The 13,439-nt window shown below is 39.6% G+C and overlaps 1 protein-coding gene across 10 annotated transcripts in view; it reads left to right on the top strand.

Moving 5' to 3' along the window:
• The window catches only part of camk2d2 (calcium/calmodulin-dependent protein kinase (CaM kinase) II delta 2), a 29,627-nt gene extending 16,380 nt beyond the window's left edge, over positions 1-13,247 (top strand). The window contains exons 5-21 of one of the 10 annotated variants that reach the window (XM_037255979.1): positions 14-79; positions 526-598; positions 2,623-2,725; positions 2,833-2,916; positions 3,092-3,186; positions 3,397-3,519; positions 3,599-3,682; positions 3,932-3,974; positions 5,151-5,188; positions 6,209-6,268; positions 8,184-8,228; positions 8,422-8,470; positions 9,549-9,569; positions 9,874-9,949; positions 10,037-10,131; positions 10,682-10,910; positions 11,806-13,247. In XM_037255979.1, coding sequence (XP_037111874.1) covers positions 14-79; positions 526-598; positions 2,623-2,725; positions 2,833-2,916; positions 3,092-3,186; positions 3,397-3,519; positions 3,599-3,682; positions 3,932-3,974; positions 5,151-5,188; positions 6,209-6,268; positions 8,184-8,228; positions 8,422-8,470; positions 9,549-9,569; positions 9,874-9,949; positions 10,037-10,131; positions 10,682-10,910; positions 11,806-11,809 — 1,288 coding nt within the window. In that variant the 3' untranslated portion in view covers positions 11,810-13,247. Of the gene's footprint in view, positions 1-13; positions 80-525; positions 599-2,622; positions 2,726-2,832; positions 2,917-3,091; positions 3,187-3,396; positions 3,520-3,598; positions 3,683-3,931; positions 3,975-5,147; positions 5,189-6,208; positions 6,269-8,183; positions 8,229-8,421; positions 8,471-8,657; positions 9,446-9,548; positions 9,570-9,873; positions 9,950-10,036; positions 10,132-10,681; positions 10,915-11,805 lie in introns of those variants that run through there. The other 9 variants (XM_037255959.1, XM_037256015.1, XM_037256006.1 and 6 more) reach the window with 9 other exon arrangements.
• Positions 13,248-13,439: the final 192 nt, after the last annotated feature.

Here is a 13,439-nt window from a genome sequence, read left to right as displayed (position 1 = left end):
TCGTGTCCATCAGCGTGACGGGGGGTGAGCTCTTTGAGGACATCGTGGCCCGCGAGTACTACAGTGAGGCCGACGCCAGGTACTACACACATTCTTCTCAAGCCGCCGTGCGTGTCTGGGGTTGCCTTTGCAGAAAACAACTGCGTGTGGGTCTTTGTGTATCACGTATGGTCGTCTCTTAGGTGTGATGCAGCTGCCTCTCCTCGGAGGCATGTCGGAGAGCTATTTATATAGGTGATTAACGACGTATAGCCAACGGTATTAATCATACACTGCCTACTTCACCGTGCCAACTATTTCTCCCGGGACCGGATGGGAGAATGAAGCACGGGATAAGAGTGTTCTTGCGCCGTAGCTTTTGGTTTGTCTACAATATCAAACGTAAATGTCTGATGAAGAGGAGATGATGAATTGCTTTGGGCTTGTTTCCTCGCCCCTCTCTCCTCATCCTGTCCTTGCCATACTACATACAGTAGTGTATTATTATATAACATATGCTTATTCCCGGTCTCCTTCTGCCCTCAGCCACTGCATCCAACAGATTCTGGAGAGTGTCCATCACTGCCATGTTAATGGGATCGTCCACCGGGATTTGAAGGTTTGTATGTCCCCTCCCCTTTCGTCCTTGGTTACTGTCTCCACCGTCTGTAACAGACATTTATATTCAAAGAGACAGTAGGGGCGGAACAACTTTAAGAGGTACTGTATTGTGTGAGATTGCCACTTTGCTGCTGATGTACACTTGCACAGTCGAATGAGATCCAGCACAGGCGCTCTATCAAAACATTTGGCTGTGTTTTTATGTTAATTGTTTGAATTTTAGCATTTACTCGAAAGGTATTTCTAGCTAAACAAGGCAACTCAAATCCAAGTCTTTTTCTTATTATTATCTAAAGCAGTGGCGGCTGAGTGTATATCTTCAATATACTGGCTGCAAAAAACAATCCTCATCTTAATTTAAACAGACTGGATCACTCTTTAGTTTATTTATTTAAACTTTAATCATTTTATTTATTGAACCAGAAGATTCAATGTGAAAAATAGCACGTGACTTTTTTTTTAATTTCTCTGTCCTTCTCATTGTTAACTTATTTCATGTATTTCCATCCATTCAACCATTCATTTTCTATTTCGCACATCCTTGATACGATTGCGCACGAGTTGGAGCCTATTCCAGTTGACTTTGAGCCAGAGGCAGGCTACACCCCGGACTGGACACCCAATCACATGGCACATACAAACACTCACATTCACAAATACGTACAATGTATCGTGTTTACTTCCCATAGCTTACAATTTTTGGGAATGTGAGTGGAGTAACTCGTAAGAAAACGTGCTCTACCGTATTACCAGTTAAATAATTGAAGAAAGATATTTTTTCCATATTTATTTACAAGAATTCAGCTATTTGCTATTTGTTTCTTGATTGGTCACTCTTGGTTCAAGACATATTCTTGTCAAGATAAATAATAATATGATTGAATTTCGAGCTTTATCGCATTTCTTTGTTAAGGCTGGTGTCTAAATAGCAGCGCTGGAGTGACAGGAACAGGCGCAATCACAAATCAGGACCCCCATTTGCATAATTATGTAAAAGCCATGCTGTGATTTGAATGATTTTCCTTGGTCATGAATATTCCAACGCTCGTCTGCATGCTTAAAACCTCCCGCGGGGTGGTTGTATGTGAAGGAAAGAGGCAGCCAGAAAGCACTCGTGAATATGTTCGAGCAAGTTCTGAACATGTACGACAGGAAACAGAATGATGCCGAACGGCCGTTATCATCCGCCAATTTGCACTTGAAGATTTCAGATGCTTTTTAATTCGGCATATTATATAGTAGACATGTCCATTTGTCCTTTTGAGTCCCAAGTCTGTCTTGTCAGTTTCTTAGGATGTCTGTGCTTAGAGTCTGTAAATGTTAGAAAATGTATAATTCATGATACAACGCTATCTAAAATGGCCTGAGGTTGAAAAAGACCTTTTCTGCATCTGTATCTGTGAAGAGGTAAAGTTCAGTTCAGCTTAATGTGGTAAACACTGATCCCGCTCATGCTTCTTATCTGGATGAACTGTGGGATGGCAATATAAATCATGTGATAACTGTGTGACAGTGTAACCCGACAAATAATTCTCACAACACTGTTGAGTTTGGTGTTGCTCCTATCACATTCTAGTTGGCACACTCAAGTGACTATTCCCATCTTGAACATTACAGAGCGTACAGATTTTGGGATGGTACACAGGTTTCGACAGTGGAAATGCAGATAAATTGGTGCGAACTTGGCATTGCGCTTCACGGAAAAGGAATGACCAAATTTGGAGCTGGGACATGCTTAGTTCCTGGTCACTGTACCATTCACAATAGCCCTGTGATTTGCCTGTGTTCAGTACAGAGTGTAGTCCCCCTTTCGCCTTCAGGCTTCAGTTCATCACAACCCTGAACAGCATAAACGGCAGAAGGGAGTCCCCCAAGGCACCGGTTTAAGACCATTTTAGTTATTTCACCCCTAATCAATTAGGATTTGGTTGGACTGATCTGGTTTTAGATCTGTGTCTTGGGGCCTCTTGCTAGGGTGTGTGACCTCTCACCTCTAACCTGTTTGACTCCGCCCCCCTGCAGCCTGAGAACCTTCTATTGGCCAGTAAGCTGAAGGGGGCGGCTGTCAAGTTAGCTGACTTTGGGCTGGCTATCGAGGTGCAGGGGGACCAGCAGGCATGGTTTGGTGAGTATTCGCAAATCAGTTCTCCAAACTGACTCATTTGTTGCTTTGTCACAGTTTCAGTAGATCATTCTTCATATCTCTGCCATTACTTTATTTCACTCCTCCAGGCTTTGCTGGTACCCCAGGGTACTTGTCTCCTGAGGTTTTGAGGAAAGATCCATATGGGAAACCAGTGGATATGTGGGCCTGCGGTAAATAAATTGCTGTTTGTATAAATTGAAGCAAGCCTCAGTCATTTTTAATTCTACAATATGAACATAATACGCAAAAACAGACCTCCAGAGTTTTAGTGCATCGGTCTAATGTCACCGGGCAGTCATTTATGTGCTCTTTGTGTATTAAACCTCAATTCTCGTACCACCCCAGGAGTGATTTTGTACATTCTGCTGGTGGGCTACCCTCCATTCTGGGATGAAGACCAGCACCGCCTTTATCAACAAATCAAGGCTGGGGCCTATGACGTAAGTATAATGATACGCTCTTAAGCAGACACACGCGTACACACAGCTAGACTACTTGGTGGGAAATATATATTGTAGCTGCATTGTGGTTGAAAACATGTCATACATTTTGATATTGATAAATATTATTGAGATACCTTTTTGAATATGTTTGATTTAATTATCTTTACCAGTGTAGTCCATGTTTATGCCTTCGATATCGTCTGACAGTTCCCATCTCCCGAGTGGGACACCGTAACCCCTGAGGCCAAAGATCTGATCAACAAGATGCTAACCATCAACCCCAGTAAACGCATCACTGCCTCAGAGGCCCTCAAACATCCCTGGATCTGCGTATGTGTCACATTCGCACAGGCGTAGCTTCGACTGTTTGCTTTACCCTCATAATTCTCCAATTTTCCTCCTCCTGTAGCAACGATCCACTGTAGCTTCCATGATGCACAGGCAGGAGACTGTGGAGTGCCTGAAAAAATTCAACGCCAGGAGGAAACTCAAGGTGAAACATCTGGCGAGACGGGTTATTTCTATTTCTGCCATGCTGTAGCCATCTTTGACTGCTATCTCTATGTCTTTGACCCTCAAGATGCCTCTAACATATCATAAAAGTATAATGACTCACTTTCTGCAACCCTCACAGTGCAACACTCCTTTTTCTCGCTGTAACCTTCTAATCAGTCATCCTATCTTCTTCTCCCTTCCTACCGTTATCATCGCCTGCCCTTTCTTTCCCTTCTTGTCACTGCAGGGGGCCATTCTGACCACTTTGCTGGTCACAAGAAACTTCTCAGGTATGTCTCCTTCAGTGTGCTATTCAAGGCCTAGATAGAAAGTCAAATAGTATATAATAAAGCACCTTGGTCATTGCCTACTTCAATAGTCTATATCTTTAATTTCCAACCACTGAGATCATCAGATTATTTTACGGACCATATTGTATGTTAAATAGTTTATTCTAATTGTACCATGTGTTTTTTTTCATCAATTTAGTGCTAGGTTCAGCCCACTCATACTAATTTGACCATAGTCCAAGTTTCAGCAAATTCAGATTTACTTTGTTGATGTTCTGTCTATCTGATCGAAATTCGATCAAAGCCTTTGAACCAATAAATTCAAAACCTCATTTGGAAGGCCCTCGATCAGTTTTTTTGTTTATGTACTAAGATGATCTTGATCAAGATGCCATACATAAATGGTTAATTTTCTTTATCATCTCGATTTAAGCTCTACTCCATCTGTGATGTAACCCGTTCCTGTTTTTTTTACGACATTTCACAGTTTTTTCTATCTTTCTGTCTTTTGCTTGCATGCTTTCTCTCTTTAGTCTACTTTAAAGTGTCAAAGCATTTGTGTCACTTTTAATTCATCATTTTCTTCCTTTTTTTTTTTTCCAAATTTCTTTCTTTTGTTTGGATTGTGGTTTCAATTTGAGGTAAGAATTTTTGGGAAGCAGGAATGGGCCTGATGAATTTGTCACCCGTACTTTTTTTCCCTTCAATCCTAACAGACAATCCCTTAGAGTATGCATGGAGACAAAATGATTGACTGGTTAAGGCACTGCACGCTTTGCAAAAAGGCTATACTGTATGTGATTAAAGGAAAATCTTTAGCCGAATATAGCATGCACTTTTAAGACGCTCTTCCAGCTCTGACAAATGTCACTGTCGAGAATAAGAGCATGCTAATGTGAGTGCAAATCACCAACTTATCACTCCTGCGGGAGCCTTGGAACTCATCACTTGCTAAATACACCCAATCCACTATACAGCCATGTGAGTTAATACCTGGAAAAAAAATACCCGCATCAGAAGCAAATGCTGCTTGGATTTGAGATTTTGCAGTTGATTTTGTATCTCACCGTACTGTACTGATATGCTTGCTGCATGTTAGTAAATCCTGACGCTCCACATCGTCGTATTGTCACTTTTGCGCTGAAGTTTGTTTTCTGTGTTTTTCACCCACAGCAGCCAAGAGTTTGCTGAATAAAAAGACAGACGGCGTTAAGGTGAGTGGCTAATACATAAAGTGAAGTGGAAGCTTTGTTTCGTGCATAATTCTGATGGAACGTTTGGTGTCTGAGGAGCATCAAAGATAATTATTATGCATTGTGCACTTAGCGACATCATCATTCAGGGAAAGTCACGCCAGGCGGCGGGCGACCGTTATTTATTTGCTTGATCTCACAGTGGTGACGCAGACAACATTGGCTGAGGTACATTTCTTGTAGGATCATCCCTTTCTTTTCTTCTCCTAGTCGCACTCTAGATGACAATATTGTCACGCTGCAATGTCCATTACGATGGGAAGTAATCCATCATCCATGTGACCTCATCCCATTACAGCAAAATCAAACTAATCCTCAGACAAAAGTAAAAGAAGCACCGAGTAAAAAGGACTTCCACCAAAGGATGCGTATCATGTAATTACTCATAAGTCGACTTATTTAAAGTACAGTACAGATCATTCTTCACCGTTCTTTCCCAGTATGAGACACAGGTTGATCTGGGCTTTGTTCTTATTTTTAAAAACTTTTTCCCTCACGAATGAAAGGGAAATCGATACATCCTTTTGAGAGTCAAAATGTTGCCGTTTTAAGATTTTCGTTACTGTACATGGAATCTTTTAGATAACCCTACGCATGTTCAACCATCATAAATGTGTACAAAAAAAGTCAACTGGGAATTATAATCAGAGATGGCTTTGTGTCCATAGAAATATTTTTGATGCTGATTTCACTTTTAGTTTTTTCAATAGAACATCAGGTATCTGTTTTTTTTTTCTTGCACAATATGGATTGTAATTTATAGCTATAACGTTTCATCGTAGAAACCACCTAGGATTGTTTTTTGTATGCAGATACACAAAGCTTTATAACCACGGTGACAACGTTGGATATTTCCACGACAAATTTTAAGATTCATTAGTTAGGCCAATCATGTGCTCAGGTTGTATGTGTGAGTGTGCACGGGCGTGTTTGTGTGCGTGTGTATGAGTGTCATATTCCCTCTACACTGCCCCCTTGCAGGTAAACAACAAAGCAAACACTGCGACCAGTCCTAAAGACACTGGCCCCGCTCCTGCACTGGTATTCACACTCACCCGCACCCACACCTTCATCCACTAATGTGTGCATTTCATAAGCAGTCAACCTTTCTCATTCCTGAGTGTGGATGAGTTCACCTTTGTCTCGTGTCATTTTTTTATGTTAGATCTCAAACTTCCTTGTGACCATTTCACTTAACACACAGTATATATTATATGTCTTGTCATCAGGTCTACCTGCATCTTTTAATGAGACTCAATACATGGACTACATCTAAAATGGATAATCCAAGATTGAATGACGTGCTCATGATCTAACAATAGGTGGAGTGTGGTTTAGAACTGTGATGTTTTAAAATGGAGGTGTTGCTTCCATTAGGTAATTGTCAAACACATTTATATTTAAAAAACAAAACAGTAAAATCATGAACAAAGTGAGTGTTTCTATAATATTATGGAAAAGGTAAAGTACCGATGTTATGAGAATAAAGTGACTAAATATGAGAATCTAGATTATTATTGAATTATTATTTGGTTTGGTCTATAAATGGATAAATCAGATTTTTAAAGGTATCTTTTAATTTGTAACTCTTCACCCAAAAATAGGACATTTTTCTCTATTTGACAGCTCCGAAAATGCATAAATGTGATTCTTTTACTGGTTGGATCGGTAACAAAAAAATCGACTATTGTTTGTCAAAGTTAAGCAGTCTTTAGTTTAATTCAACATAAATCAATAATTAGTCTACTTTCATGGGGGTCTACTTTCAAGAAATCTGAGAATATTTCAAGACAGGGAAGTTCTGACAATTTGCACAACTGTAGGTCTCTGACCGATAAATTGATTTTAAACTAATTATTTCTTATCGTCGATTAGTTGTCGATTAATTGATTAATTGTTGCGCCGCTATGATTTTCCTACAACCTACCGTCATTAGATGGGGCAAAAATGTGTCGGTCATGTTTGGGCTATCCCTGAATGAAATAGCTTTTATGGCTGTGCAACATTTGAATGAGAAAAGCATGCATGTCGGACACTAAGAAATTACTCCTTCAATCAAATTTGATTGGTGTATTTTTGAAATCTGTAGTAAGGGGCAGCCTCGACCTAAAAAGCACTTTTCTATGAGAGAATGCCTCTCCTGCCGTTCCCCCTCCATTCACATGCACCTACACATGCATGTAATAATTCAAGGTCATATATGTCAGCACTATCGTCATCAGTGTCTGCATGCGATTCATGACAAGAAGGCATGTTCTGTGATTGCTGCTGTTTAAGCGTGTCCCCAATTGGCATGTGAGGATGTCGGCTCGATGTGCATTCCCTAATGGTTTAGTTCTATGTCTGTACTGTGATTGGTCAAGCATATTGGGTCACACGACCGCCATTCTGCATGACATTAAGACTCTGTGCTCTGCTCCTGTTGGTGTTTGGCTGATGACGCATGAACATTGGGACATCACTTTCTTGCTCTATGTTCTCTTCTGTGTTGAAATATAAACGCACACGTGCACGCACGCACACACTGATGTTGTAATCTAGTGTAATCTGGGTTAGTGATTAGAAGGTCAGAGTTGGCCAGTGGGAGGGATTCTACAAAAGCCAAGACATTTTTGATTAGATGGATGGATGGATGGATGGATAGAATAGATAGATAGATAGATAGATAGATAGATAGATAGATAGATAGATAGATAGATAGATAGATAGATAGATAGATAGATAGATAGATAGATAGATAGATAGATAGATAGATAGATAGATAGATAGCTTTGAACCTCACAAGGACTACTACTACTACTATAAAAATACAGTAATCATTAGGAACACAATGTACAACATCAAATCCAAACTCATCTATTCTTTCACCTTTTTATTTGTTTTAATAGCTACAAAGATTCTGTAGTATGTTGATGATGATGATTAAGTCACACATTGTCTCACATGCTCTTTTTAGGAACCACAGACGACTGTGATCCACAATCCTGTGGATGGAAACAAGGTAACATTTTAGATTTGATTTCAAAACATCATTTGTGTTGTTTTGGGCTGTTTTCAGAAAACAAGACAAAAAAAAGTCAAGATTAGCATGATAGATGATTGTGAATCGACGCAGACACAAAGAAAACCACATTTTGAATCCAATTTCTGAATGTCCACTGTTATTATTAATGAATGCTATTTTTATTGCTTAGGAGTCCATTGAGAGTGCCAACACCACCATTGAAGACGAAGACGTTAAAGGTAGGACAAGTTATACTAAGTTCATTTTGTTTTTCCTTTTTAATCACTTCACTGGTTCTTTTATATCAAACAAATTATTTTAGGTGCATTTCCTGACATGTTTCGGCGTGTACTTCCGCAAACATGTCAGGTAATGCACCTAAAATAAATTGTTTGACATAAAAAAACCAGTGAAGTGATTATAAAGGTAGGACAAGTTGTCAGTGGTTCACACCTACACAGCCAGTCCGCAGCCGTACGGGTGACGCGGATATTTCCACTAGGTGCTTTCCTTTTTTTCCTTTTACCAATCAACAATGAAAGCAAACTGCACCTTGTTTCCTTTTGGCAACAAAATGCAGACTTTCCCTTCCTCCAACTGTCATGCCACTCCTCGCTTTCTTTTCTTGCAGATGCAATAACTTCCGTTTTGCATATTTTTGCAACATTTTGTCTGTCCATATTGTTTTGTCAAGAATATAATTTTTCTTCCCACATAATCCTTATCTACGTTTTCCTCACACAAACACACACGCACACTCTCCACCCAACCCCCATGCAACTTCTTTCAGCCCTTCGTCTGGGCAGCTTAGTGAGCGGTATCTTGAGCTCTAAGAGCCGTTCCACACAGATGTCAGAGTCAAGGCAGACTCCCACCTCCTCATTTCAAAGTAAGTCCCTCTGTTGTGATGTGATGGGGAGGGAGGATGCGCCACCCGGTTCCTCTTGTGTCACCCGGCCTTCTACTGGAAGAAAACTGCTCACGCAATGTAAAGTGCCTCAAAATGCCACCATGTTCCTCCTCCTTTTTAAAAATCTGATTAAACGTTCATGATTTATGATCTATGTCAATTCATCAATCTTCCACATTGATTTTTTTTCCTCTCCAAATTGATTTGGATGACTTGCATTGCTTCCCAGCTTCATTCTTGTGTGTTGTGGTTGAAGAAAAAATGCATATGCTTTCTGGCACACCCTACTCTCCTCTTTCCCTGACATTAACTGTTATATATTCTGTGCTAGTATATACAGTATTTTCCCCCTTATAATAAATGTTTTTTTATTGCATGAAATAAGTCATGTTTTTAATATTCCCCAGCCTGCACCAATAACACTAAAGGTAATTCAACATGTTCCTTAGTCAAATAGTTAGTTTTGTTCATTTTGTTGGGTGAAAGGAATTGTCAATTCCAGACCCCTGTGTCATTATTAGCCATGGGAGGCTTTCTGATTTAATATTTATATGAGGAACAACAGAGATTTGTTTTTTTTAATGTTTTAAGTGCCTTCCATTTCTAATAAGTTTTCGAGTAGACCATCATCTGAGGCAGATTTGATATCAGATGCAAGTGTATTTGCCTGCTCTCAAATCATTTCACTACAGTTTGGTGCAGTCGTGGTTTTCTTGTGATCTTCTGTTGCAGCTCGTAAACAGGAAATTATCAAAGTCACCGAGCAGTTGATTGAATCTATCAACAATGGAGACTTTGAGGTTTATGCGTAAGTCTTTTCTTTCCAGACCTTGCACAATCATGATTTATTGAGTGTGCCGGTCCTTTGCTCATTCTTCTGCATTCTCCATAACAGGAAGATTTGCGATCCTGGTCTGACTTCCTTTGAGCCCGAGGCACTGGGCAATCTGGTGGAAGGACACGACTTCCACCGCTTTTACTTTGAGAATGGTGAGTTCGCAGATATAAATGATGATGACCTTTTAGCGGTACGAGCCGCTGTCTCGAGATGACAAACTGCATTTTGCTCAACATGTAAATTAAACAGACCATTAAAGTCACAACAGTGAAATGTGTTGTAAGCAGGTTTTAATCAGGAGTGCCAACTAGCTGACCCATCTTGCAAACCAAAAGCATATTGTTGGCTCTGTCACTATTCCTTCTAATCAGATCACAGCTCCTGCAGGTATGCTAAGATCTTGGGAACAAAATCCCTGAAGAATAATGACTGTTGCTATAAATGGTGAAATGTCTGCAGCCGAGGTAAAAATAATTCAGATAAACTGGTAATGTCCCAGAAACCTCAATGGCTTGACAAGCCAACGTCAACATAATACTGAATAGAGTTCTTCATTTTCCCACATCAAACTGGCAACCGGTGTTTTCTCAATAATCACAGCTGCATTTGACATGAGGCTTGCTGATTGAACTATTGATCAATCAATTAGCAGTTTCCGTAGTGTGTCGCCACTGACATTTGTTCTCACTGTTCAATTTGCAGCCCTGTCTAAAGGGAACAAGCCAGTGCACACCATTCTCTTAAATCCACACGTTCACCTGATCGGGGAGAACGCGGCATGCATCGCCTACATTCGCCTGACCCAGTACATGGATGGCAGCGGCATGCCACGCACCATGCAGTCTGAGGAAACCCGTGTGTGGCACCGCCGTGATGGCAAGTGGCAGAACATCCACTTCCATCGTTCCGGCTCACCCAGCATCCCCTCTCAGTAAGAAACACTCACTAGCTTCCAAAACAGCAGGGGAAAATGTTGTTTTTGCTGCCCTCCAGTGACACTTTAGCTTCAAGACACCCTATATTGTAATTTTAATCCTTTAATCCATTAAAATCATAAGAAAACATATTTAAAAAAGAATTTGATTTATTAATTTCAATTGTAATTTTATTCTGCTCCATTTAGTCTCCTGTGTGCTGCCAGGTCTTCATTACAAATGAAAATATATTCTCAATTTGTCATGAAAGGATTGGAGCTGGGCGACCAAATGCAGCTTGGACCAGGGTTTATTGAAGAACTCAAAAGACAGACTAGCGGCTTGACTAGGGACAAGACTAAAACAGACCAGACTGGAGACTAGAAACAAGAAGACGTGAGACAAGAACAATCCGACAGGAAGTGACACGCAGACAGGACTTAAATACATGACAGGTAACGAGAGGCCGGTGACGGCGATTACATAGATTGTGAGCACAGGAGGGGAGGGGCGAGCACACAGACATGCAAACCGAAACTATGACATTAAAACAAGGAAACAAACTGTGACAGATTTTGACACAATTGCCTTACCTTGATAAATAAATGTTTAATCAGTGGAAACAGTAACTTGAATGACAAATGAAATGACAACATGAAATTCGTCCTTTTCCAGTTCTATGGTTATCAGCACACGTGAGGTGGCTTTTTTTTTTTTTTTTGAAAATTGTGGTCAATGAATTGGGCCTCAGGGAATTTACAATTGGGAAATTCCACAATAGCCTTTGCTTAGGTCCACATTTCCAGTAAAACACAAAGTGTTTGCACATTCTACAAAGCAAGTCGTAATGCTTCCTGAATTTGTATCTTTGTATTTGCACTACTTGATGCTCTCGCTCTATGTGATTTCCAGTTAATGGAACATGATGTGGTTAAAAAAAGAGAGAAGAACATCCCATCCCATCAGCAAATGTGTGAGTAGGGCAGTTAAGCCAACCAGTGACGACTGCTCTGCAACCTTTGACCCTCTAAAGACATGGCACAGGACACAAGTATTAATACTACGTTTTACAGTTATGGCATTTAATCAATGGACTTCATTCGTATTAAACCACCTGCGAGTGGCTGCACACAGTATTAGGACATTATGAAATGAGCATATGTGCAACCTTTTTTGTTTTGTTTTGTTTTTTAAAATGTTTTGGTATGCATTTGAAATTTATCAATTTGAAATCAACTGCTGTAACCTCTTCTGGAAATTAATTGTGTATTTTTATGTGTATTTCTGTGCGTGTAAAACAAAACAAAAACAATTGGAAAGATCCGAATGTTCAAATTGAGCTTGCTTTAGTTCTGGTGATGTATATATACATTGTGATCGTTGAAGAAAACAAAAGCAAATGTTGAAAGTGCTATTCTTGCTATCAGAGGAATTAATAGTTTATGTCAAATCCAATTGACAAATTATATTTGTGTTTGCTATGAGCTATAAGTCATACCGTTCCAATTGTCTGACTTCAACATGTAATACTAATTTAAATGTAAAGCAAGCAGAGCTTACACTTTGCATTGGAATATGTTTGCCTTTATATCAGTGATATAAGAAATACGAGAATGTAGCATATATGTAATATATGAACATCCAAGACTATTGTGTAGTGCATGGGGGGGAAATAATGAGTAAGATCATATGAAACTATAATATCTTCTGTTTGAGTTGTGACTCACTGACTTGTTTGTTAATGTTGTGCACCAGTCCTGTCCCAAACGATTCTACTGTCCTCCAGTATCATGGAACTATTGTAAAAACAAGAACACAACAAAGTTCAAAGCTGCGTATCGAATAGGAAGGGTGGAGAAAAGAAAAAGGACAAAAAAAAAAAGCACCTCTTGCATTTTGTATAAACGTGTAGGAAGTTAGCTCATTTTTTCATAATGTTTGTACTTGTGTATTGTATGACCGTACGTAAAGGGTTTTCTGTTGTCATTTTTTCCAGTGTGTTACATTGCCAATTGCACGGAGAGGATGACAAAGAAGACAGAGCAGGCATCTTCACATGAATTGTCAACTTTGCTAAACTTGCATGAAAAATTTTCAAGGTGTAGCCAGATGACGTGAGCAATGTTTTCCTTGAGCATTACTAGTAGGACAACACCCGTGCCCTTATCATCTCATTGATTTGTCTCGCTCTTTTTTTTTTTTTTTTTTTAATGGCAAAATACAGAAAACCTTCCTTTTGATGAAGCGTACGATGTCAATTCAATGCACAGCTCCTTAACTGGTTTGGAACTGTTGCCGGCACGGCAATGGATGGCTTATGATGTATAAGAAGTAAATAAATGAGCTTAACAGTGTGATCCTGTATGGGTTTTTAGTTTTGTTTTTTTTCATCCCAAATACAGTTTTTGCACAATTGAATATTTTACATGAAAAATTTCCCCATTCATTCAACTCTTCAACATCACACAAACGTCAATACAATTGCACATTAGTTCATCCTGTTCGTTTCAAACTGACATGGAGAAACGTTGAAAGGAATTATATTG

This window comes from Syngnathus acus, chromosome 1 (assembly GCF_901709675.1).
Source record: "Syngnathus acus chromosome 1, fSynAcu1.2, whole genome shotgun sequence".
Taxonomy (NCBI): Eukaryota; Metazoa; Chordata; class Actinopteri; order Syngnathiformes; family Syngnathidae; genus Syngnathus; species Syngnathus acus.
Note: the sequence above shows the minus strand (reverse complement) of the source record. Positions and strands in the feature narration are given on the sequence as shown.